At 39.7% G+C, this 25558-nt stretch overlaps 4 protein-coding genes across 4 annotated transcripts in view; 1 reads left to right on the plus strand and 3 right to left on the minus strand.

Moving 5' to 3' along the window:
- Positions 1–1880, minus strand: part of LOC102220617 (52 kDa repressor of the inhibitor of the protein kinase-like) — a 3960-nt gene extending 2080 nt beyond the window's left edge. The window contains exons 1-4 of the mRNA XM_014471640.2: positions 1680–1880; positions 1191–1308; positions 612–710; positions 67–103 (exon numbers count right to left, since the gene is read on the minus strand). Coding sequence (XP_014327126.1) covers positions 67–103; positions 612–710; positions 1191–1308; positions 1680–1765 — 340 coding nt within the window. The 5' untranslated portion in view covers positions 1766–1880. The remainder of the gene's footprint in view (positions 1–66; positions 104–611; positions 711–1190; positions 1309–1679) is intronic.
- LOC102220880 (cytoskeleton-associated protein 2-like) overlaps positions 1–5851 on the plus strand; it is an 11426-nt gene extending 5575 nt beyond the window's left edge. Inside the window, exons 2-8 of the mRNA XM_014471639.2 lie at positions 3116–3175; positions 3420–3472; positions 3575–4323; positions 4401–4728; positions 4815–4875; positions 4983–5208; positions 5290–5851. Of these exons, the coding sequence (XP_014327125.1) occupies positions 3428–3472; positions 3575–4323; positions 4401–4728; positions 4815–4875; positions 4983–5208; positions 5290–5554 (1674 nt within the window). The 5' untranslated portion in view covers positions 3116–3175; positions 3420–3427 and the 3' untranslated portion in view covers positions 5555–5851. The remainder of the gene's footprint in view (positions 1–3115; positions 3176–3419; positions 3473–3574; positions 4324–4400; positions 4729–4814; positions 4876–4982; positions 5209–5289) is intronic.
- stt3a (STT3A, catalytic subunit of the oligosaccharyltransferase complex) lies at positions 5804–13830 on the minus strand. Its single transcript, XM_005806676.3, has 18 exons — positions 13739–13830; positions 12967–13087; positions 12813–12873; positions 12613–12734; positions 11673–11818; positions 11220–11310; positions 10994–11100; positions 10750–10914; positions 10485–10665; positions 9776–9931; positions 9589–9680; positions 8918–9073; positions 8289–8477; positions 7889–8005; positions 7711–7813; positions 7428–7616; positions 6421–6536; positions 5804–6162 (listed from the first exon to the last, which is right to left on the minus strand). The coding sequence occupies exons 2-18, from the start codon at positions 13052–13054 to the stop codon at positions 6124–6126; spliced, it is 2118 nt and encodes a 705-aa protein (XP_005806733.1). The 5' UTR covers positions 13055–13087; positions 13739–13830; the 3' UTR covers positions 5804–6123.
- A 3861-nt stretch (positions 13831–17691) lies between these two features.
- Positions 17692–24781, minus strand: ei24 (EI24, autophagy associated transmembrane protein). Its single transcript, XM_005806677.3, has 11 exons — positions 24660–24781; positions 23470–23606; positions 22171–22316; positions 21388–21448; positions 21203–21269; positions 21006–21130; positions 20304–20423; positions 20084–20195; positions 19877–19988; positions 19688–19762; positions 17692–19001 (listed from the first exon to the last, which is right to left on the minus strand). The coding sequence occupies exons 2-11, from the start codon at positions 23509–23511 to the stop codon at positions 18836–18838; spliced, it is 1026 nt and encodes a 341-aa protein (XP_005806734.1). The 5' UTR covers positions 23512–23606; positions 24660–24781; the 3' UTR covers positions 17692–18835.
- Between the last annotated feature and the right edge of the window lie 777 nt (positions 24782–25558).

A 25558-nucleotide genomic window follows, 5' to 3' on the forward strand; every position in this document is an offset into this window, starting at 1 on the left:
TATATATATTTTGGTTACAGTTGGAACACATTTTTAAAATAAAAAAAATGCATTATTTCATCTTACTTTTCCTTCCTCTTCTCTCTGTTTCACTATCTTTTGTCTTCAGAGAAAATCAGACAAATCAAAAGTGAAATTAGATTAAAAACAGCTAAAAAGATTTTTTACAAATACATAAGAAACCCCTTCACAAATCATTCTAAAACATCATCTCCCTCTAGTGCAGCGTTTCTCAATTCCAGTCCTCAGGCCCCCCTGCCCTGCATGTTTTAGGTGTTTCCCTTCTGCTACACACCTGAATTGAATCTATGGGTGATCAACAGGTTTCTGCAGCACTTGATGGTCATGCAATCATTTGAATCAGCTGTTGTGGAATAGAGGCACATCTAAAACATGCAGAGCAGGGGGGCCTGAGGACTGGAATTGAGAAGCACTGCTCTAGTGTGACAAATGTACCATTCACTTTAACATAAAAAAATCTTATGTTTAGGTGTTATGTCTGGCAAATGCAAAAAACATACATTTGCAAAAAGCGGTCAACATTTTGAGACAATTACAGATGATGTATATATTTGACATTAACTATAATTATTAATCATTCTTTTACCCACCGTCTCTTTACCACGCTTCACTTGTCCACTCTGAGGTTGGCTTGGACCATCAAACACAGACGGGACAGCGTCAGCTTTCAACACAGAACCTGGAGCATCCTGGAACAAGAGCACACAACGTAATCCCTATAAAACATTTTAAAAACTTTAGGCTTTTTTCATACCACCATTGTGGTAGTGAATGATATCAATCAGTCAAACTTTATTTACAGAGTTCTTTTCATCCAAGTAAGTGTAACCCAAGATACCTTAGAGGTTAAAATAGGAAGAGAAACTTTTAAAGGCTAGAAATGATCAACTAAAATTTAATCAATACACCGATGAAACAAGTCAATATATTGATAGTGAAAGTGAAGTCAATCAACTCTACAGGATAGGGAAGTGTGGAAACAACATTGTGTAGATTAGCATGAAAATACTGGAGAAATGTGTAAACATTTATAATGACAGAAATAAATTATTTTAAAAGCATACATAGTAGAGATGTACGTAAAAACATAAATAAAAATCTACATATATGTAGTGTTGGATCTCACTCTAATGTGCAGCATAAGCATCCAAACTGAGCACAGAACTTACACTATCAAATGCAGATGCTTCAAAATGTTTCCCACAGAGTCTGTAGTATTTGTAGAGCTGCTCCGCTGATTTCTCTTTCAGGTCATCCCTCTGGCACTGTTCAACCCACTTCTGCAATCTGAGGAACAAACCAGCTATACAATGACGTTACATATTAAAAAGTTCCTACATATTCAAATTCAAAAATACTTTATTGATCCCGATGGAAGATTAAACAGTAATAATTATAATTTTACATCTTTTTGCTGTCAGAAATCTTAGTCATTTTTGGTCCATTTTTAACTAAATGCACAAAAGTTCACTGTGAATTTATTGCGGATATTTCTACAGATATTAGGATTTAACTATGGAATAACAACAAAATCATAATGGAGCTCACAAAGCCACACAATTTACATGCAGCGGTGCATTAAAAGACATTATTAAACCCGCGAAACCTATATTATGCTAACTGATGCACATCTTCCTGGCTACATTAGCATCACTTACCTGTTTGGATCTCGTGGAAACCGGAAGAGCGCTTGGAAGTCCGAAATACCACTGGGACAGTCCGGCACGACGCAGTGGTTCTGCATGATGACTTTTTGGGAATAAAACTCTATTTTTCGTGAACTTTTTGAAGAAAGAGGCGAATGTTAACGTTAGCTGCCAAGCTACGTAGATCTAGCCATAGGCTATGAAGACCTAAGACTTCCGGTTATTGCCTTCAGAATAAAATTATAAAAGCCTCTGAAAAAATGAACTTGAGTGCAGTGTGGTTCAAGAAGACCACCTACATCATTTCAAAGTTACAAAAATTGCGTTTTTGTTCATATGGACTTAATTTAGAGCAGCTGAAGTTCAGTTAGGGTAACTTTGTAGCTAGGGGTATAATGAGGAGGATTTGGCATCTTGGAGAGTTTATATTATGCATGCAAATGATAACAGATTTATAGATCGATTGATCTGCTCTTACTAAAGGGTTTTCTTTGAATACGGAATTAGTTCTAGTTGGTGTGTCTAGTATCCTTGGGGTTAAGGTTTAGGTCAGAGCAGATTACTTTGGCTTGAGAGGGATACTGCCATGGTAAACTCTTGTTAAAGGTCTGATGCATCAGATTAAAAGAACCTTGTAAGCCCACTGCCCACATAACTTTAAGTGGAAAATCACCGTCAGTCTGTGTAATTAATCCACCTAATGTTTTACTTAGGAAAATAAGTTGCTAAAATAAATGAACTTTTATTCATTTATTATATTAGAATTGACACATTTCTAATTTATCAACCCTTATCTTTAAAAAAAAAAGTTCAACAATCAGACTTTGTTTACTATACGAATTTACTTGCGTTTAAATTTTCTCTTTTTATTTTGAAGGTACGTTAACTTCCGGTTGGTCTAGACAACGTTTAGCCTACGTAAAAATTAGCGCGAGATTTGTTTGCCACTTTCCCAAGGTACAACAAACATGTCTCGACATGTTCCGAATACTGATTGTTTATGTTGTGGTTTTCTAGTCATATTGTAGACATGTAAAAACACAGCGTCTAAATCAAAGACAGCCACCATTGTTATACTGTGGATTATAGATGGTAATCATGGTGGCTGACCTGGAAACGTCATTTACACACACAGTATGAAATGCGCAGCATTAAGCATTTCCTGTAAAAACTCACAATGTCATAAGTCTATTTTTACTCCCCTCTATTTCTCCTCTGCCTCAGTCAGAACTGTAACACAATGGGTGTGTTCCGACCAGTACTTCTGGAATTCTATTTGGGTTCAAACATTCAAACTGTTGTAATGTAGAAGCCGCTCGGGCTACGTAATGACGCAACTGTCGTTTGACAATTTATTGGTTAGTTCTAAATTCTCGCGATACTAGCCAGCCAATCGCAAAGCAATAAGCGCGAAGTTAAATGAAATTGTATCCGCGTGTTTTCCTCAGACAGAGGCGTACTGTGAAGGATACCAGTGGCGTAAAGCTGTTTGGACCAACCGTTGCAAGGTAAGTTAAGATTTCTTGCAAGTCTGTGTGCGATGAGTAATGCCTGTAGTATTTTTAAGGTGATGCAGGCATATAACATGCCAAATACATTACTGCTTGTTTTAGTCCAAAATGATAAATACGTCAAAGTATTTCTTCCAATTACCTATAACTTAATTCGATTAGATGGCGTAATTACTTTTTAGATATTAAAATCAGGCTTGTGTATTTTTTGTCGCTAACTGTCTGCAACTGTCATTTTTAGGCCACATTATGGACACCGTCACAATTTCACGACGAAAACATCCCAATAATAAGGTGAGTTCGGGATAAAAGTGTTATTATTTTTAAATGAAAGTATAATCAGCTCACTGGGCTTTTACACCCGATTTAACGCTTATGTTCTTTTAACGTTACTAGGGAAACAAGGAGAACACCCAGCCTCCAACTGGAGCAAAATCCTTTGTTAAAACGGGCCCTACATCAGCTGTACCCTTCCAAATCAAAGCCAACAAACAAGAGGATGTCTTAAACAAGGGTGATTCTCTTAAGGCAAAGGGTAAAGAGTTGGGTAGGAAGCCAGTGTCTGGAGAGACTCAAAGAAAGTTGCAGAGAGATACTAAAGACGTCAAAGCACAAATACTCAAACCCGCTGTGGCTGAAGCTTCAAAGCAGTCATTAAAACCTGCTCCAGGGATGTACAAAGGCAGAATTGTTCAATCAAAAATTGGCTCTATTTGGAAGTCAAGTGATTCTTTGAGTGCAGCAGTTATTAAGCCACCAGCACCTAAACCAGAGAGCGAAAAGGTCAAAGACACAGCTATAAAGAACAGGTCCAAATCTGTAACCGAGGTGTCCAGGCAAGTCGCCAAAAGGCCAGTGCCGATGAGGTCCAAGTCGGTTTCTGATCAACCCCATCAGGTGGGCAGGCCCCCCGTCGGTAACCGTCGCCCTGCTGGATTCTGCTCTGCGCGGCCTCCTACCAGAACCCTCACAGCCACGCTACCACCTCCTACATCCAGAAGGACAACTGTGGCTGCCACTAAACCAAGAGGTGGTCAGAACACAAAGCCGAAGATTCCAGTGACTGACAAGAAAGCCAGTAGACCTGTGATGTCAAGCACACTGAGTCAGTACAGAGTTGCCGCGGAGACGGCAGAGGAAAAACGGTAAAGTATTCATGCAACAGAAACGAAAATTTGTTTTACTCAACCTTACAGTTATTAAACATCTCCTTTTCATGCAGAGCAAAACTGGCTGAGTGGCTGGCCTCCAAGGGGAAGACTCTGAAAAGACCTGCCATGACAACCATGGCACCGCCAAAAGCAAAGCTTGCTACAACAGTGAAAGTGGATCCAAAGGTTCCAGAGAATGTTGACCTGGAGCCCGGTGCTCAGTGCAGCGTTGAACCCAACCGAAGCGTGGAGCATGAAATTCTAGCGTCCCCTGTGGAATCTCAGAGAGAAGAAGGAGGTAGTGCACAGAGTCCGATTCCTGGGATCATGAACACAACACTGGATGTGCTGGACGACTCCGAGGCAGACCTGTCTGAACCTCAGGGCAGCGTAGATGATGTAAGCAGATTTTTATTATGGAAATGGATTAAAAATGTTAGAACCGAGTTAGAAGGTAATCTAATCTCGTGCTTTCATGTTGACAGATTGTTGTGAACCTTTGTGACGCCCTGGAGGCCATGGCGATTCCATCATCAAGCTCTGATGGTACGTTTTCAAGGTTACTGCAGTGAATTTAAAGTCAAGATTATGTGTAACTTCATAATACAACCCACACAATATTATTTTAATAATTCTCATTTTGCTTCATTAAGATGCTGATGCACAATGCAACCAAGCAGAAGAATGTAGAGATGAAGAGCAGAAGGATGAACAGATCCAGGCTGAGACCGAAGAGGAATCGGAAGTGAAGCAGGAAGATGTTGAGGAAAGTGAGGATGATTCAGAAGATGATGGTAATGATTATGTCATGGAGACAACACCCCAAACTAGTGCTTCCGTTATCAAATACAGTGTGAAGACCACCCCATACTTGCAGAGGTAAGTGCAGACTTTTATATTTGCATCAGTTTTACTTCCTGTCTTCATTCTTTTTTTTTTTTTATTCTTGAAACCGTGTAGTGTGAAGAAAACGATTGAAGGAGAGGTGAGTGCGAGCACATCGAGGAGAAAGAGCAACATCAAAGACCTGAAGTTTCTGACACCGGTGCGCCGGTCCAGTCGCATCCACCATAAATCCTCCCATCTGCCCTCAATGCTCACTGATCACGATCCATGCGTGTCGTCTCTGGCCGAGCTGGTGAAGCTGGACGACAATCCTAACGCGTACATTTACAGGAAGAACCCTGCGCTGCTGCAGGAGCTGCCGGACCAAAATGCATACTAAGTATTTAGTTCTTGTACAGAAATGTAAAGGACTTGAGCTATGGCACACTACATAGATAAACTTTGTTTTACTAACCTAAAGTAAGTGTATGAAACTATTTTCTACAGTTCCTAAATTTTTCAGAATAAAATGACACTTAATCTATATCCTGTTGTGTTTTAAGAGTCAGAAACTCAAACTCAGAAAATCAGAGGATGTGAGCTCTACAAAGAGTTTGCAATGACTAAACAAAAAAGGCATTCAACACAATTCACAATCAATCCCACTTTAATTGATAACATTGTAAAAAACAAAAAATCCAAAGCACTCTTAATTGAACACTGCTTTCAGTTACACACCCAATGGAAAATTATACGTCCTGATATCAGACAGGATGTTTTGACTCCGGCGTCTGGGGAAAACAGACATTCTTATAACCCAAATAACCCCAAAACAACTCAAGAACCAAAATCACTTTGATGCAGTTTTCTTCCCTAAAGTATAAAAAGTACTTCTCGCAACCATCCGCCGACCCCATGGGAAGATGTTCAGTGCTGTAGGCTAAAGAGCAACATTGCTGTCTGAAGACTTTATGTCCTTGAAAGGCCCCGGTTGTCCAGATCTTTCACCTGAAACAGAAAAGTTGAATCCCGAAAGACGACGATGAATTAATCTGATTCCAGGACTAACATTTTAAAGCTTTTATTGATGTTGACTGTTGTCCAGTGGAAAGCTGCAATGCAACATGTTCTATTTGTGCTGAAGTGTCTGTGTACATTCTAAACTGCTGCTTTTGTCTGAAACTGGTGCACCAATAATTTGAAGATTGAAATAAATACATTTTACCTTGACTGGAGTTTTCCCTCAAACCATCCCAGCAGACTCACCTTGTATATCCTGACCAGCCAGTGTTCTGTAGTGTAGGCCTCCTCCAATACATCCAGCTCAAAGTCCTTGTTCCCAATCTCAGCATTTCTCACTCTGTCATAACCAGGTGGCCTCTCTGCAGAGAACAGCAGAATCTGAGTGGGAACTCTTTGCAGCAGTAATCAGTATTTATTTTAGGTCTTAAACTATGTGCACTTGTATTTGCAACAGCAGCAGACAGGTTTTCTTAAAGTCCATCATTCACAGTGGAGCCTGTCACTGCAAAATTGGTGCCAACAGCTAACCTGAGCATGGGCTAAAATAAATACTTCCAGGGAGGATACTTTCACTTTTTCTTATTGTAATTGTAAAAATAGTGTATGATCTGAAAAGAACAAGAAATCAAGATTTAAAAAATGTGATGTGCCATGTTAAGTAATGGGAAGCGTAAAGATCTTTTGAGACCTTTAATCTCAAAAAGATGCTATTATAAAAATAAAGGTACTTTTATCCGAGTCCATCAGAGGGCGCACAGATGGCATAGATAGCCAACAGTTCCATGTGTCCAATGCACAATTTTCTACTGAAATATAATCTTTGAACAAAATTCTGACAATTATTCTTTGAACATCTTTTCAACAATGTCTAGAGAAATAGGTTCTCTTACAGGCTACCTAGTATTTTAATTAATAAATAAAAAATGTTACTTTGTTATTTTAAGAAATAAAGTATTTTAGCCAACAGAACAGATCGTGTAGTACGAGATTACATCTCTAATTATCTGAGATTACAGTTTTCCATTTACATAGAAATAAAAAAAAGATGCTAATTAAAGTGCATGAAATAGAAAATTTTAAGCTACACCATGTATCATCCCAAAGGACTGTATTGAGTGCAATCCCTACAGATACTTCAATTTCCGTTAGTGTAAAAAAATAAAAATAATTAAAATCTAGGAGATTAAAGTTGGTCAACATTTTCTTCTTTGGCCTGTGACTAATCGGTTCATAGTGCTGGGATGACTTACTGCCCTCTGTGTAGACCTGTCCGAAGCGATAGTAGCACATCTTGTACATGAGGCAGTTGAGCAGAACGGGCGAACCCTCGCGATCCACTCTGAACTCTCCGGTGGGAGTGTAGTAGTCATGCTCCTTGATGTGTCTGCCAGTCTCCGTGCTGCCGCCGATGCGGACCATCCACAGAAACTTATTGATGTCTGTCATGTAAAGAGATGCTTGTATCAGACTCAACTCTCAGTAACTAGAGATATAAAGCACTGACATGTAGCTTAATGGCATCTAAAGACGTACCGTCTGAGGAATAGCCAGTCAGTCCTCCGAAGATGACCAAAACATAGCTAACGTCTAGCTCTCTCATGATCTCATAGGCCTTCTCCTCAGTGGATGCCATGGCCTGCAGCACAGGAGACATCTGCAGTCAGCACTGAAATCCTTTAGACGCGACAAAAATCTAAAAGGTAAAACTCACCTGTCCAACCCTGGAGATGTGCGTGTTGTTCCACGTGTTGTTGTCCACCAGAATGGTCCGGTTGGCCATGGCGGTGATCTGGTAGCCGTAATCCCACCACGACATCACTTTGGCATCCTGAGAGAGGAGAAAAACACTTCACTTTAACATGTTTAACAAACATGCTGAGAGGATGAGCTGCGTCCAAAGGCGGCACTGGGTCCACCCAGGGGTTTTGCACAGCTGAATGGTTGCCGTGGGAGATTAAAGGATTTCTCAAACGCACTAGAGAGAACCACAGCAACACTCCAGGTATATTTTAGCTGAGGGAATGACTTTATAACATCTTGTAAAGCTTAATAAAAGTTGTTCAAATACTGCCCCTTTAACAATCACCCTAGCCCTCGTTTCTATGACTGACCTCGGGGGTGTTGTGGCGGAGCCAGTAGTAGGCCTCTCTGAAGTCGTCAAAGATGATGCGGCTGCCGTCTCCTCCGCGGGCGGACAGGACGATGGAGGGAGAGGAGTAGGCTTCACTGGTCACCCAGGTGGAATGGAAGGTGTAGGTGATGAGGAAGAAAGCCATGACCAGGATCATCCCACTGGCAACCTGCAGGGTACACGCATCAGAAACGCGTTGCTGTTGAAGGAACATGCTCCTTCGACTGAAACACATGAGCTAAATCTGAAACGCTAAGGAAAAATGGTAACATTAATGGTAAAGCTCATTGAAACACCAGATCATTTCTCTTTCAGCCTCAAGTGGAAAGTGCTTTAACCTTTTGAGGTCGACGCCCGCCCTGTGGCGGGCATGACGTCATGTTTCTGTGTGTGTTTTTTGCTCCAATGTGATAATAAATTTTGTCAAAATGAAACAAACACTGTAAAATCACAAAGTTTAGGATGTTCTGAAAATAATGATACCAAACAAGGTAAGGTAAATAGTTTTTATGGTGAAAATATAAGGGTAAATTCAAAATTAGACCAAAACGGCCATTTAGACCCAAGACTCCAAAGGGTTTTAAACAGGTGAGTGATTTCTGACTTCACCTCGTTTTTGATGGGGTAGGTGGAGTCCTGCTGCTTCTTCTTGTTCTTATCTGGCCGGCTGACGTCCAGGTTCTTCATGTAGGTCGTTAACACCTGGGACACACCGATACCCGACAGGATGCACATCACTGGAGCCAGCACCAGCATCAGACGCACCTGGAAGCGTGAAAAGAAAATGATCCGTTCAATTCGTGCGACATAGAGCATATTTACACAATATTAGAAATACTGTAAAAGATCCAAACAAATTAATTACATTTTTGAAATAAGAAAATAAACACTTTAGTGCTTAAAATGCAGCAACAGAGCATTCCTTTAAGGAATCTGAACTAAAGCTAAAACTACGCACCTTTTGAGGAGTTTGGGATCAAATATATTTACAGACAAAGTTTGTTTTTTTATCTTAAATGCAAAATCCATATGTTTGTAAAGTTTTGGATAATCTATTGTTCTGAATGAGTTTTTACCAGGAAATTACTTTTTGAGTCTGTATGCTCCACTTAATGACTAATCAATTACAAAATTAACTGACGATTATTTCAACAACTGATTAATCGTTTTATCCCTATGTTGATCTGACTCTTTAGCACTTAAATCAGCAAAAAGATTTATTTTCTACAATCCTTTGTGAAAGCAGATGTATTGGAGGAGCGTGCTAAAAACAAACATACCATGACGGCTGAGAAATACATGCTGGTCACTCCATACATGATGATGAAGATCCTGGCGTCTGATAAGTTGTTAAAGCAGTAGTACAGGCCGACTGGAAGAAAGGAGGGAAAGGTAACCTGAAGGTAAATACACAAAGAGAGAGAGTTCACGTTGTGATGACTGCATCCACCGCTTCTCCTGACTCACCAGGAAACATGAAGACAAGCAGCTGGAGGTCAAAGTAGTACGAGGACCAGGTGGTCGGCTGGTGCTCTGACACCGAGGCGATGATGGGGATGTTGTTTTTAGCATAGGAGGGGTCCAGCAGAGAGTAGAAACGGCCAGTCCAGGGAGAAATTTTACCTGACAGGAAACCAGAACAAGAAAAAAAAAAAATCACAACTCAAAAGTTTTCCTTCATAAGGGAGGCAGTGAAGGGTTGGTTAAAAGACAGACAGCATTCTGAATTTTGTAGCAAACTCAGATTTCCAGATTTTTGGATATCCTGAAATTTACAAATACAAATTTCAATTGATTTCAATTGCTCTTTAGAAATTATAATAGTTCAGTTATTTCCATCAGTCGTTTATGTTAGAAGCAGATGTGAGGTTTACAACCGGAGAGAAAGTGAAATCCAGCATGTTCCAAAGAAATCATCTCCCATTTCACAGACCAGTCCTCAGATAGTCCAAATGCAACATCTTTGAAGCTGATTTGATAAACAGCTTTATTATATCAGCTCCAAGGACATAAACTTAAAGTTAACATCAAGACGTCATTTCCAATTTTGCCATTTCCATCCACCTTTTTTAATGCGGTACTTTAAAATTCGTATATATATAAAAAAAACAAACATATGTACACGTTGACAGAAACGCCGTTATTGTCAGTCAAGAATGTCGGCAATGTTGTTTACCTGTGACCATGAGAACAGCTCCCACAGACAGCAGGATGAAGCCCACCAGAGAAATGACGCTCTTGAACAAGATCTCAAACTGCTGTGCGTTGAGTTTGCTGCGCAGATAATCCACAAAGGCGTGAATCTGGCACAACCCAAACACTCCAAAGGCGGCCATGTGCTCCGATGACAGCACCGGCTAGCGTGGGAGGGAAGACGCACCGTCACATGGAAGCCTTTCTTTAAAAAAGAAAAAAATACCGCCACTGGCGATGCAACATACCTGAAAACCGACGAAAGAGATCTGCATGGAGAGGATGGTGCCCAAGCAGTAGACGGTGCAGTAAGCCACGTAAATACGGTGAGAGAATCTGCCTGTGAGCATCAGCACCAACACGTGGAGGGGGATGAGGTTGATCAGGAACACATAGCCACCCCATGACGACACCTAAACACACACACACCTCACAGTCACCGCTGTTAACATTGAAGTTAAAAATGCCACGCCAACACCTCACTGGCCTCACCATGTAGAAGTATGCCAGCGCACACATGGAGGACCAATAAACAGAGCCGGTCTTCACCGCTTTGATCCACATGTAGTAGGTCAGCAGCATGCAGAAGATAGCAATACCTGAGTGGGAGAGGAGATACAGACGGTATCTTAACTATAACATTACTTTTACGAGACTGATTCAGAATCTTTCTGCAGCCTGAGACCCGATAGTTGAGCGGTCACTGCAGGCCCAGTACCTTCGTTATCATAGGAGCCAGCAACTGAACGGGAGATGTAACCAGGAACCACTGCAATCATGGCCGCCGCCAGGAGCCCAGCACCTGCATCCTACACACAAGAAGCATGCAGCTTTACAGACCAACCAAGAAGTACTTTTGAGTGAAAAAAAAAAAAAAAAAAAAGAGTTTCCTTAATCAAAAAGGTACCAAAATTACGTAACTATCAGGAGAAACTGACTTTATTTTTGTAAACAAAGCATGAACTCAAACTTTTGCATTTCGAAGTAGGAAGGATTGAAATTGATTCTGTCCTTTCCTAATGTATAAAACATATGTTATAAAGATGTAGAAATGGACAGTTGCTCTGCTTAAATCAAATAATATACCACAGAAAAAAAAGGCCTTTCACTTATAAACACGGGTAGTTTCTGGATTCTTCACTGAGAGTGTGTTCCTGTGGTGGATTTTTACCTTCAGCTCCTTGGTGAGGTGGTAGGTGACGATGGCGGTAAAGGAGGAGAAGAGGGGAGCAAGAAACACACAGACATTTCGGATGTCTATGGTGATGTGAAAAAAGTGGAGGACATGGTAGAGGACGGCCGACGTGACCATGAGTCCTGGAGAAAGAAATGAGAGGAAGACGGTCAACTCATTATGTGGTACGTCTGATAAAGTTGCTTAAAAATACTTCAAAATGAAAAATATAATAAAAAAAAACAAAAATCCTGTGTGAAGAAATTATTTTGAAATGAATGAAACTAAAAAAAATGTTTTAGGAATTTCTGATTAGTATTCTACGACTTTCTGTTTCCTGGGGTAAAAAATATGACGTGGCACAGAGATCCATGTCTTTTAAACCCTGGACTTGCCTGGACAGGAGCCAATATTTAGTGTGCCAAATGGTACGGAGGGAATCAGCATGACTCTCTGCAGCAATTAGAAGCATCTTGGCATCTCCATGACCACCACTAAAGGCTCTCTTCATGTCTGTTACACAATCCCAGAGTGGAAAAGCACCTCTGGGCCAGTGTAAGCTATGGTGAGGATGTATGATGCTGAAGGCTTGCAGGAACATAGTCAAGCTATTAAAATAGCAGGACATTTTAAAAAGAAATCTGGTGCTCTACTAGTCAAGTAAACATGGGTTTTTAAAGGACTAAATCATCTGTAGTTGTGGTGATTTCATCGAAAACTATTTCTTGACAGAATTCTTCCAACATGGTTATAAAGACTGAATATTTTCTACTTGTTATGAGCAGAGATCATGCTGCTAAAACAAAAGATTAATTTATATTTTAAAGCTTTTTGGTCATCATGACCATGGGTGACAAATGTGTTAATGGAATGCTCTAGTTTCCATAATACAAATAAGAGCTAGAAAAGAGAATGATTGTAAGCTTATCATTCCTACCTGGGTAAATGGTGCCGCCGATGATCCTTCCCAGGGGATACCATGCTCGGTCATCGAACCAGTTGTGAAACTTATAAAATCCTTCTTCTGCCAGGAAGCGGGTCGTACGGTAGTTAAAGTATCTGATTGTTAGAAGAAAGTTAGGGTGAGCCAACAGCATGAGGACATCATTTCATCTAAAGGCATCAATGGAAACTTACGGATCAAACTCATGGATGACGCTTTCAAACCTCAAAACAGAAAAGAGCCTGGTGGAGAATGCTGAGGAGGAGGAAAAACAAAAATAAAACATAAACACTTGCTCTGTTTCGTTTTCCAGCCAAGCTGTTAGAATAAAGGATGCAGAGGACTCACAGAGGACAGCAGCCATAGACAGAATGAGCAGCTTCAGCAGCGTGTCCTGCTTCTCGTAGGACAAACGCAGGAAGCCCAGCTTGGTCATTTTGGCGAGATCAGGGACAGCTCACCGTACTACCTGTTCAGGACAGGAGAAGCAGTGGCGCACGTTGGTTAGATCCTACATTACGAGACCACTCCAATGATCAGCAAGAGTCAAGATTCAGGCTCTGAGCAGCTGGTGAGAACTTCTGTCTCCAGTCCAACCAGCTAAGGCCACGCACTGCATATGGCGTCAGAAACCAGGAAGCAGCCACTCTGAAGCCCGTGCAGGCGGCTGTGTCCAGCTTTGCAATGAAACATCTTGTCTAACGCTTAAAGCGGAATCACAGAGCCCAAAGAGGTTCTATTTGAAAGACTGCTATCTGTTTAAGCAGCAGGGTCATCAATCAAAGCTAGCCTTAAAATGGCATTAACCTACTTCCACGGCAGCTGTAATAAAAGCTAGCCAATAAATTAAAATATTTGCTGCACTTAGACAACATGCACATATGTAGGGAAGAGTAGAAATTAGACAGTATGTGTTAGTTCCGTTGCTGTATGTACATGTAGAAGATAAACTACAGAGGCTAACATGCTAGCTCCTGTTGAGTGAAAACCGGTAACGGGCCTTTCATTTTTTTATTTTTTTATTTTAAAACCTCCATAAATTCAAGAGCTCAAACAGAAAACATATATTCCTGAGCAAAACAAGAACTCAATAATACATTTTTTTTAAACACTCACTCACCCGCTCCGCCGCTCCTGCTACTCATACACTTTTCACACACTACCTTCCCCCTCAGCGTAATCCCGCCTCCACTACCATTTTCGTGCACGCTTATTGGTCAAGTGCCTGTCAACGGCAGCCTACAAGAAATTTGATTGGTTCTTTGGTTGTCATTTAATCTTTGCTCTCTGCTTTGGCTCTGCGGTGTAGTGACGTGTCCTTAGAGTAGATGAAGAAGTATGTCTCCACCTATTGGTTAAAAATGATACAGTTAGAGAATCAAAATTGCTAAAAGGTAGTAGGTAAATCATGACAATTATTTACGAATATTATAATTAAAATACAATTAAAATAAAATACAACTGGAAATAAATTATTCAGCGCGCCAGTAATGTCTTAATGCAAAAATATACAAATACATAGGAATTTAATAAATTCAGATTAAAAGTGTATAGAGGTTAAACTCATAAATACCTGCTTCTTGGTTCCGGCCAGCGAACCATTCCGCCACCCAGTGGTCGTTTTTCAGACCACTTAGTCTCCTGTACCGCTCAAAAATGCATAATATGTCTATAAATAATTTTGGGATATTATAAGGAAGTGCTGAGATATACCGTTTTTCACCGAACTAACGTATTTGCCACTTCGGCACAAGCACAGTGAGAAAAGTTTAGAGGATAAAAACACTAGACTCCAATCAAATCCAATTTTATTTGTATAGCACATTTCAGCAGCAAGGCATTTCAAAATGCTTTACATCATATCAAACACAGAAACACAATGCAACATAGAATCAACAATCAAAACATGACGTTAAGTAAAGTTCCATCATTAAATTTGTAATTGATTACGTTTCAAACACAATCCTAAACAAGTGGGGTTTTAGTCGAGATTTAAAGGAAGTCAGTGTTTCAGCTGTTTTACAATTTTCTGGAAGTTTGTTCCAAATTTGTGGTGCATAGATGCTGAAAGCTGCTTCTCCTCGTTTGGTTCTGGTTCTGGGGATGCAGAGCAGACCAGAACCAGAAGACCTGAGAGGTCTGGAAGGTTCATACAACAACAGCAGATCTTTAATGTATTGTGGTGCTAAGCCGTTCAGTGATTTATAAACTAACAACAGTATTTTAAAGTCTATTCTTTGAGCTACAGGGAGCCAGTGTAGGGACTTTAAAACTGGTGTTATGTGCTCTATCTTCCTGGTTTTAGTGAGAACGCGAGCAGCAGCATTCTGGATCAGCTGCAGCTGTTTGATTGATTTGTTGGACAGACCTGTGAAGACGCTGTTGCAATAATCAATGCACGCATGGATGAGTTTCTCTAGAGCTGGCTGAGACGTAAGTTTTTTAATCCTGGAAATGTTCTTCAAGTGATAGAAGGCCGACTTCATAACTGTCTTTATGTGGCTCTGGAGATTCAGCTGGAGGTTCAGGTCAGAGTCCATCACTACTCCCAGGTTTCGGGCCTGATCGCTGGTTTTTAGTTGTAGTAACTGAAGCTGTGCATTGACTCTAGATCGTTCCTCTTTAGGTCCAAAAATAATAACTTCAGTTTTGTTTCAGTTCAGCTAGAGAAAGTTTTGGCACATCCACACATTTATCTGTTCTAAGCATCTGTTCAGTGATTGGATGGGTTCTGAGTCACCTGGTGACATCGTAATGTAGAGCTGTGTGTCATCTGCATAGTTATGGTAGCTAATATTATTTCCTGTTATAACCTGAGCTAGTGGGAGCATATAATTATTGAATAAGAGGGGTCCTAGGATTAAACCTTGGGGTACCCCACATGTGACCTTTGACCTCTTTGATGAGAAGTTTCCAATTGAAACAAAGAAATCCCTGTTCTACTCAGAGCAAAACTCAGATGACCCAGCTTTCTACTAGCATGTAATCGCACCATCTACACACAAATCTGGGAGCTCCCTAAGCATGAAATGAGTCTCAGATATACTCATGCACTGGTAACCGGATCTGTGCGTAAATGCAGTTTTGTGTGCATGTACTAGGTGACTTGTGAATAAGTTTTCAACATTTGTAGGCATAGGAGAAGGTTTATTTTATTTTTAAGGTTTACAAATCCAGTATTACACACACACAGATATTTTTACACACGCACAGATATTTGTACACATGCACAAATACTTTTACACACGCACAAACACCCCTACACACGCACAAATCCTTTTACACACACACAGATATTTGTACACACGCACAAATACTTTTACACACGCACACGCACACACACACAGATATTTTGAGGCTATTTTCACTCCATAATAAAATAACAATAATTCCACGACGATAACATTACAGTAAATCTAAATGAAAAATATTAAATTTAATTTCCCATTGAGATCAATATAATATTTTGAATTGAATTTGAATTCTTCATACAACAAAATAACATAAAGTGTTCGGTTAGCTAAAAGTAAAAAGTCTGTTCAGTATCTTGCAAAACATATATTATTTAATATGTGTCAAATAGCTAACTCTGAATGAGACTCAAAACTGCAAAAAATGCCAACTAATTTGTGGTCGCCTACAATTTTAACTCTGAATAAACCACAAGCTAAATTCTATGAAAACTGAGGAAAGACAACTAGTAACACAAACCAGCATGGGTCTTCCTACCCAAAAGAACTAAAACACTATCGTAGGGTGAAATAACCAGCTAACATTTAATCTAGGAATCGAAAAGACTTCAAATTTTACTGGAACTACAACACCAAGCAATCACCTGAATTAATCTGACAATAATAAATCCAGCAAAATCTTACTGATATGAATGTTAATAGAGCTGAGTTTGCTGCAAATGGGACGTCAGCTCCTCCTAGTACAATACCACATCAGAATGGCCATCTGACCCAGAAACCACCGTGATATTAACCAAAAATGAACTTTATAATAGCAACAGAAACGTAAATGCAACAAGAGCAGCTTCATTATTAACAGCAATAATAAAAATATATTTTTTTAATTTATCTTATCCAGAGTAACATTAAATAAACCACCGCAACGTTCATAACTAACAATCAGCAAAGGATACATGACAGCAGCTGCTGAACAAAAACAGTAAACAACAAAAAAGATCAGGGCGATATCATGGCAGAGGAGCAGAAGCTGTAGCTTACCCGCCGTCTACAAAATCCTCTATATTCTCATTGTAAGTCAAGGTGGAACTTTTAGCTTCCCCTCAACTGGCGTTGTCGCCACTAGCAACTTTATCACCATGGCGACCAAAAACTTTCTGTCATATCTACCTATGGCAGGGGCGAGATTCTGAGCGCCCCAATTACATTAAATTCAGCGATGCTGATTGGCCAAATGTTTATTTCTTCCCCTGGCAACTACACATGATTGGCTATTTAGCTCCACTAGATCTGACAGGAGTCTGTGGGAGAGAGTGAGTTGGTGGAAATGTGTAAATAATCCAATTACATTTAGGTACACACTTTTAAGGAAAACAGGCTAATATTTAGTTGTTTTTTTGTGACGTTTATAAGTAATTTCTGTTTTTGTTGTTTACTGAACAAGGCTGGGCTAGCTGGACTCATTAGAAGCATCTTCACCTAACAATTATTGGTGATGCTCCATAAAACATTATTGAAATTTCATAATTAATAACATGTCAGTCAGATGGCTAATCACATGGTTTCAAATAATCATAGAAAATTCTTGACCTCTAATGTGTTTTGGTTCCTGAAATACATGCACTTTTCTGACATACAGCAGCAAAGAGCAGAAGTACATATTAAAAGGAGGAATTTGATTTAAAAAAAACAAACTGGGTGAAAAATACAAATAGATTTACTTCCAATATCTCAGTTGCCTTATTTGTGCCAGTAGAATCTTGATTTTGGGAAGGTCTGGCCAGAAAAGTCTGGCAGCAGGTATAAAATAAATGCAAACTGCAACAGCAGCACATTTTACTTTACAACTCAAATCGCACAAATTCGGAAATAATCACCAGACATGTTTCAAACATTGAATACTGACCAAATTTTATTGAAATTAAATGTTACTTTTACAAAAAGAAAAAAAAACAACAATAAAATCACTAAGACTATGCTCCTGTCAGAATTGCACACTTTTTCAAAATCATTGCCCCTATCCACAGCCTTGAGCTTTTCATAAGTGAAAGAGAAAAGATTACAGAGTGAGCTAGGGTGTCTGAAGAAAGGAGGTGCTGAAATTATGTACACCATAAAAAAATCTTCGCAGATTAGGTATAACGACATCAGTAATCTGGGTAGACTAGGTTTAGCTAAGTGAGGGTGATCATCTACTTGTTTTTTTTGTTTATTTTAAAGAAAGGCCTCTTTTTTGTAGAACTTCACATGGTTGTGCCTGAAGTGAAAAAGAAAACAGAACTGCAGTGGTTTGGCAGTGTTGTCTCACTAGGACCAGCCAATGACACAGAACCATTAAGAAATGGGGTTAACCTTTCACCCACTGGTGTCACTACATATACTACAGATAGCAGCAGTCTTTTGGGGGAAGAGAAGCCAAAAAAACACAAGAGTTACTATTTTTTATAAAAGGTAATCAACAGCAACATGGTAGTGCCTGAATTGATCTGAGATTGCAACATAGGAAGAAAAATCCAACAAAAAAAAGAAGACGACTCCCTTTAAAGGATTTGTTTACGTCGGATATCAACATCCATGTGCAAGACTCAACACTAAGCAATACGCTGCAGGTGGAACCTAAACGTGCCGTTTCTTCTCAAAGCTCCTGCAAAGAGAGAAAAAGTCTATTTAAGGTATATTTGCTTAAGATTAAAACTATATGGTCTCTTGTGCTGTATTTGTTACAAAGCGTCACTCAAATGGCACATTATACAAAAAAAAAACAGAAAGAAAAACTTATGCAGAAAGAAGACCAAACCAAAATAAAGTTACAGCTGTATATATTCCTATAATGTGTTAAGAGAGACGTGTGAGTCAAAATGTGCCTGGCGTGGATTTAAACTAAACCCAACAGCCGAAGATCGGATAATCTACATAAACCCTTCATTTTGCGTTGCATGTCGTCTTCTTTGAGGTCAACCCCTCTGGAGGAATCGACACCGACTGATGCCAAACGTTGGTTGATATTGTTCGTGCTTTGCATGGATCCATTACTGGCTGTGCTGCAGCAGTCTGTGGCGGTTCGGAGAGGTGTGGGGCGAGGCCAGCTTCTCGGACGAGGGCGACGGCGTCAGAGACGACTGCAGGTGGACGGTCTTGTGGAAAAGCTTGTTGCTGATCAGCACGACCAGAGAGAAGAGCCGCAGCTGGAAGTGACTGGGAGGGAACGCACGTTATCAGAGACGCATCAGGTTTACCAACGGTGTTACAGGAAAGTCTGGAGCTACGCCTCATTTCTGTACATTTTAACCAAAAACCGCCAGATCTTTTGGGTAATGTGATAAAGTAGATATGACAATGAATGTAAAAGCAGCTAATGTTAAAAAAACAGAAAACTTTAAAAAAAGAACCACGAATTAGTACTACTTCTACATTATAGAGCACCTTACCAAAGTGTTTTCTAAATGCTTCATATTTCTGTCATCTTACAACCACAAACTTCACAGTATTTTATTGAGATTTCTTGTGAAGTTGAAGGTGAACGATACAATGGCTTAGTACTGTTAAAATAATGGAAGTCGGAGAAGTAGGATTGTCATGATATGAAAGTTTCAAAAACCATATTGACACTAAAAAAAAATATGCTGCCAAGAAGAACAAGACAACAATTCGGAAATTAACAGAGTTTAAAAGTGTCACATCCCTGTATAGCGAAACATTAGACAAGATAGCGGCTAGAATAAGTATCTATGTATTTTCCAGACACACTGTGTTCAAATAACCATGTCACTTCAGTTATTATAAAAACAGTTTTAATAAATATGTAAAAAAAAAAAAAGAAAAGATGAGTGAGGGTTGGCTCAAGACTTTCCATGCATTTTAAAAGTAGTTGACACACTCACTATAGTTTTGTTGGTGTTTTTGCCTCATTTGCACTGATGATGAACAGAGGAAAGAGGATGGAGAACAAGCAGCCACTACAAAAGGGAAAAAACAGATCAGTTAGAAACTAATTCTGTTTTTGTTTTTTTTAAATACTATGCTTTGTGTACTTTCATTATATTTAAAAAAATTTACTCTACACAATTGACCTGATGATGTATGAGGAGGGCATGGCGGTCAGCAGAGCCATGGGTAAACCGAAGCCAAAGTAATATGGCCAATTCCTCTCGATGTTGGACAGTCGTTGGTGCATCTCGATGCCTTCGACAAACAGACAGAAATGATTATTTTAGCTTGAGCCCCCTCTTAAATCCATATAATTCACTACAAGAGTGGAAAACAAAAGGTAGTCTCACCGTGGTTGAACCAGCGATACTCGAAGCAGTACAGGGAGTAGAGCAGAGACATGTGGAGGAGACTAACCATCTGTCCGATCGCATCGATGGGGAACAGGCTGACAATCATCCCCTGATGGATCACAGGTTTCATTCATTATGCCATTCGTGGATAAACATGTGTTTTGATGTCTTTACTTGAGCAGGAATGTGGTTTCTGAAAACGAGGAAAGCGTTTTACCTGAATGAGGAAGAGCGCCTGGAGCAGCAGGTTGAACAGCATGTCGGCGATGATCTTACTGACACTGGGGAACGACTGGGCTTTGACGCCAGACACCTCAAACGCCAGGTCAGCTATATCCTGCAAACAAAGAACACAGGCTGACCTCTGACCTTTGGAGTCAATGTCGCTGTGATGACCTGACCTTGATCTAATTGAACCAATAATTGAATCTACGCTTATTTTTCAAAGCGTATCCGTTTTTGTTTTTTTTTTAAGTGTCGGGACTTTAACTTGTTAATTTTGATTAACTCCATCAGTTACTTTTTAACCATCACACACATGATGGACTCCTGTTTTAATCCATCACACACATTTTAACATGTTAAAAATGTTAAAAGTGTTTCAGCTTTCAATTTTTCCTGAAACGCTTGAAAACTGAATGGGTTGGAATTGTTTAAAACCAATCTGATGGTTGGCTAACCAAAATAAAAGATTACAAACACAAAAATCTTTGCGGTGTACCTCATATGTCTACTTTTCAATAACTTGGCATCATAAAGGGTTTCTTAAGTGACTATGTTGCTTATTTTGTCAATGTATAGTTTTAGTTTAAAATATGATTAATTAATAACAGACCCTGCAATTTACACAATTTTTTAAACCTAACCCCATCACTTTTTTTATTATTATTATTTGAACACTGCAGACTGTGGCTCTGACCTGGAACCAGATGGCGTTCACTATCTTGCTAAGGACGAACAGAGGGAGAACCCACAGAGCGCTGAAGACGGAGGTCAGAATGAATTCTAGCCAGGACCACACGCTGCCGTGGAGGGAGGGGTCACCTGGAGCACAGACAGCTTCCATCAACAACAAGCCCAACAATTCGCTCCACAGTTACCAGCGGCTGTGCGTACCGATGATTTTTGCTGTGAGGGTCTGCAGCAGGGGGATAAAGACCCGGTAGAAGAGAAACAGACTGAGCTGAGGAGATAAAGCACAGTGAGGGATCATGTTTGACTGCATCCTGGAAAAAAACAACAACAACAACAATTGTAAACCAAGGAGCTTCAGAAAAGAAGAGAGCAGAGAACCAGCTTACCCAGAACACTCCTCCATTCCAGGCACAGCACTGAAATATCCTGCTGGCTACTCTAGGCTCACTAAAAGATTAAGACAAATTATAACCGTCAGGATTATTTATAGTAAAAGAGATTTTAGTTTTGATAAGGGTGCGTCCGTGCAGAGTGGAAATCATCATTAACATTTTTACCTCTGCAATAAGTCAGAGTTGGAACATCATTATCACATGTTAAATATTTGATCTTTTCTGAATGACGTCAGTGTTTATTAAGCTGAGTACAGATCAGAATTTATCTATTAACTTTAAACTGATCACTTAAGTAGTTTGCTTCCCCCCCCTTAAAGAATAAATAAAATTGGTAAAATAAAAGAAAGCTGGTGCTTTCGAGTGTGATAGTGTAAATATGGCTAACAATATATTAGGAAGTTTTAAATGAATATTTGAAATCCCTATTTTCTACTATATTTACATGAAATACTTTTGGTGTCTCAGGTGACTGTGTTTGTTTCTGACACAGCAGCGCTGTTAGTGATGGAAGCAACAACCCAGAGCTGCAATCACAATAAAACATCGGATAAAACAAGAATTTCGCAATTGATATACGACACTCATAAACGTTGTGACGACAACTGCAGTTTGACATAGAGATGTTAGACCTGGCTAACATTGCTGTCAAATTCCACACTCCAGACTTTTTCCTCAACATCTTTGAAGCAAGCCGTGAATTCAACATACTACTATAAACAGAACCGTAGTGTGGAACCGCCCAACCTCAGCCAGAACCTGGTTTTTCCAACCTACTTGTCCGGTTTGCGTTCCTCACTCTGTGCCCGTCTCTGTGCGAGGGCCCCGCTGGCCCTCCTTCTCCGCTGCTCTTCCCTTTTCTGCTGGATGCGAGCATCCAGCTTGGAGATGGTTCCGATCCCCAATATGGAGTCCTTGATCCCCTGACAGATCCGAATATATATATACACACACACACACACACACACACACACACACACACACACACACACGCACGCACACACACACACACGCGCACACACACACACACACACACACACACACACACACACGCACAGGTATGTGGTTGAAAATTCTTTTTATTTTAACACTCAAATTTTCTCAGTGTTGGGAGATGAATTCAACTTTTAGATTCAACTGCTGAGCTACTACTACAAATAAAGAGCCAGCATAGAGAAACTAGGTCTGCAGGTGAATTTAATAAATGACGCACAGATGGAGAAAAAGTAGAGCTGCCTTTAACTCTTATCTCAGATGTCTTGCAGTCATACTGATGGTATTAAATGATAAAGGTTCGAGAGAAAGTAAGAAGTGCTTATTTGCACCTTTATTCTGAAAACTTATGCTGGCAGATGAGCATAAAAATGCACTAATCTCGTGTACAACTCTAGTAAAACTTACTCATCTTCCTGAAATTCTACCCTGTGTCTATTACTTGTGGTTCTCAGTTCAGTTTACTCTGAATTATTCTGTGCCAGTAAATTATATTTTATGAACTAACATTTCCCACCATTTGACTGGGGAACATTTCGCATAACATTTCGCATTTGACTATGCGAAGTGTAATGGTTTTCTTTATTTGAAAACCTTTAAGAATAAAAAGAAAAGTTGGTTCTCTAATGACACTAATTTAAGTAGATTTTTTGATTTAAAAAAATTCTAAGCTGTTTTTTTTTTTTTTTTTTTTGTCAAAAGGTCATGTAACTTTTGGGGATCTACGTGAGCCTCTTTAAGCTACACTGAAAGCAAAAATGGCTCTTTTGGAGTCTAAAAGTTGCATTTTTCATTGGGTTCAGATCATTTGAACATAAATTTCTGTAAAAGTTTTACTTGTTACATGCTGGATCTTATTCTGATTAATTTGTGTATTTTTTTTTTCTTGGACATTCAAACCTTTATTATGTTGCACAGAGCACAATAAGGAACCGAATCTTTTTTCCACTTCCTTCCTACTCAAGTATAGGTGTCACTGATGCTGTGAAAGGCCATACACTCTGGTAAGCAGTGAAGCTAAACGACTACATCGTGATGACCATCCTGCCGTGTCTCTTGAGTGTGTGTCGCGTGTGTGCTGACCGTCGCGACATTCTGGAGGAAGGCCCTGACGCTGTCTGTCATCTCTGGACCAGCTGCAGATCCATCAACTGCAGAAGGAGGGGGGGCTGCTGACCTGATGGTCCGCTCTCATGGCAGGGTGGGGCTCATTTACTAACCTGCCACAATTCACAAGAAATTTTAAAAAAACAACAACAAACTGGTAAGTACTCAACGCATTCCTCAGAAATCCACACAAATAAATACATAAAAGACAAAAATAAAATAGCGAGGGATTCGTTTTATGTTTTCAACCTACTTTATGTACTTAACTTAGGCTTTAACAATGTTACTTTTTCACATAAGTGCATGTACTTCAGATTTTTATAGTTCAGATTTATTAGAAAGAAAAAAAAGCCTGCGTAAAATGCCAGAGATGTTTATTTCTCTTAGGAGCCATTTTGTGCCGAATCACTAATAATGGTGTAACATGGTGATTGGAACTTTGGAAGAAAAACAACAATTCCAAAGTCATTTTAATAACTAAAACATCTGACAGAGATTTTATTCTACTTTCTAAGACATTATGGAGTCACATAAATGCTGACTTGTTCTTAGTTTAAAAAAATGCTAGCAGTCTAAAGTTAACTATCAGACATAAGGTTCAAACAAGCTGACAAGTCTGAGAGGATCCTTTGTTCTCAGCTGGTAGGGGGACTTCTGCCTGTGAAATCAGGAAAACAAAGCTATTCCTCTAATCCGTTCATGCCGATTTTGTTTTGTTTATTAGCAACAAATTCGAGAATTTATTCCATGGAAAAGTTATAAAACCATGATTTCACCTTCCTTTTCCTTAAACTAGCTCAACAGCAAGGCACAGCTGCTTATTTTAGACATGCAGTTATGGTTATTGTGTGCGAGTCAACATTAGCCAGCTGACTACAGGTAGTTAGCTTAATTTACTGGGGTCACTCAGGCAGAAGCTGACCTCCCAAAACGCCTCTAACTTGATCGGTCAACAGCCTCCTTGTGTGGACTGCTTAACAAGAAGCCTCTAACTCCTAATATTTGACTTTCGCTGGGTTGTTCCAGTGTTGCTGTTAGCTCGTGTCTCTGTTAGCTCCGTGTTCACGCTGAGCAGCTTAAACTGTGCCGTTTCTATTCGAGACAACATTAATGGAGGCAAGCGAAGACAAAAACGGAGCACGAAGGGGCGCCATTATCTTCCTTACCTCATGCGACACGTTCACGGTTATGGCCCCGGTAATAAATACGTCTTTCACTCTCCTAATGTGACAACAACACCAAACATACACTGCCAAGAGCCAGGGCCGTGCAAAACACATTGCGCAAGCTCCGACCGCTAGGTAACCTGGGAAATGTAGTACGTATTCCTGAAACTTGAACGTGCGTTTGTCCATGGACAATTCGCTCAGTCTTCCCAATGTCGAACCCAATTTCGTTGCCATTTCGGGCCTAAACATAAACAGCTTCGTACCCCATGTACTTAAACCATTGTTAATCTGATCATATTTATTGGTTACCAAATATTGTTATTAATTATGCAAAGAAATAATAGTTATTACTTTCTGAGAACGTACTAAAAAAAGTTTGTTTCTTCACCAAACAAACAAACAAACAAAAAAACTTGTTTTACACCCTGCTTTCATTCTCTCTCTTTTTTTCTAATTGTAATTTATTCCAGCTGACTTCTAAAAGCCACCAACAAGCAAAAATTATCCTGCACGTTCACAGCCGCCAGGTTCACTGATTACTAACCTTATATCTTTGAAAATGAGAATTATTTTTCAATGTAATAAGTGATGGTATTAATAGGTACAGCGACAAATAGACCCTTATTTAAAGGGGCAGTATTATGTAAATTCAACTTTTTTTTTTTAGCTTTACATCCTATTATTTTATTCCCTCATTAAAAACATACCTGGAATGTTAGCTTGATTCTTTCATGCATGTTTGAGAAATCCTTTAATCACCTGTGGCAACTGCTTCTGAAAGCACAACTCCACCACTCAGGTCCTTTAGACTAGTCAGCTGCAATTAGCAAACACCTGGTGGAACTATGCATCATCTGAGCTCATTATACATGTAACTTCTCAGTGCAAAACCGGAA

The sequence above is a fragment of the Xiphophorus maculatus genome, chromosome 11, assembly GCF_002775205.1.
Source record: "Xiphophorus maculatus strain JP 163 A chromosome 11, X_maculatus-5.0-male, whole genome shotgun sequence".
NCBI classification, from domain to species: domain Eukaryota; kingdom Metazoa; phylum Chordata; class Actinopteri; order Cyprinodontiformes; family Poeciliidae; genus Xiphophorus; species Xiphophorus maculatus.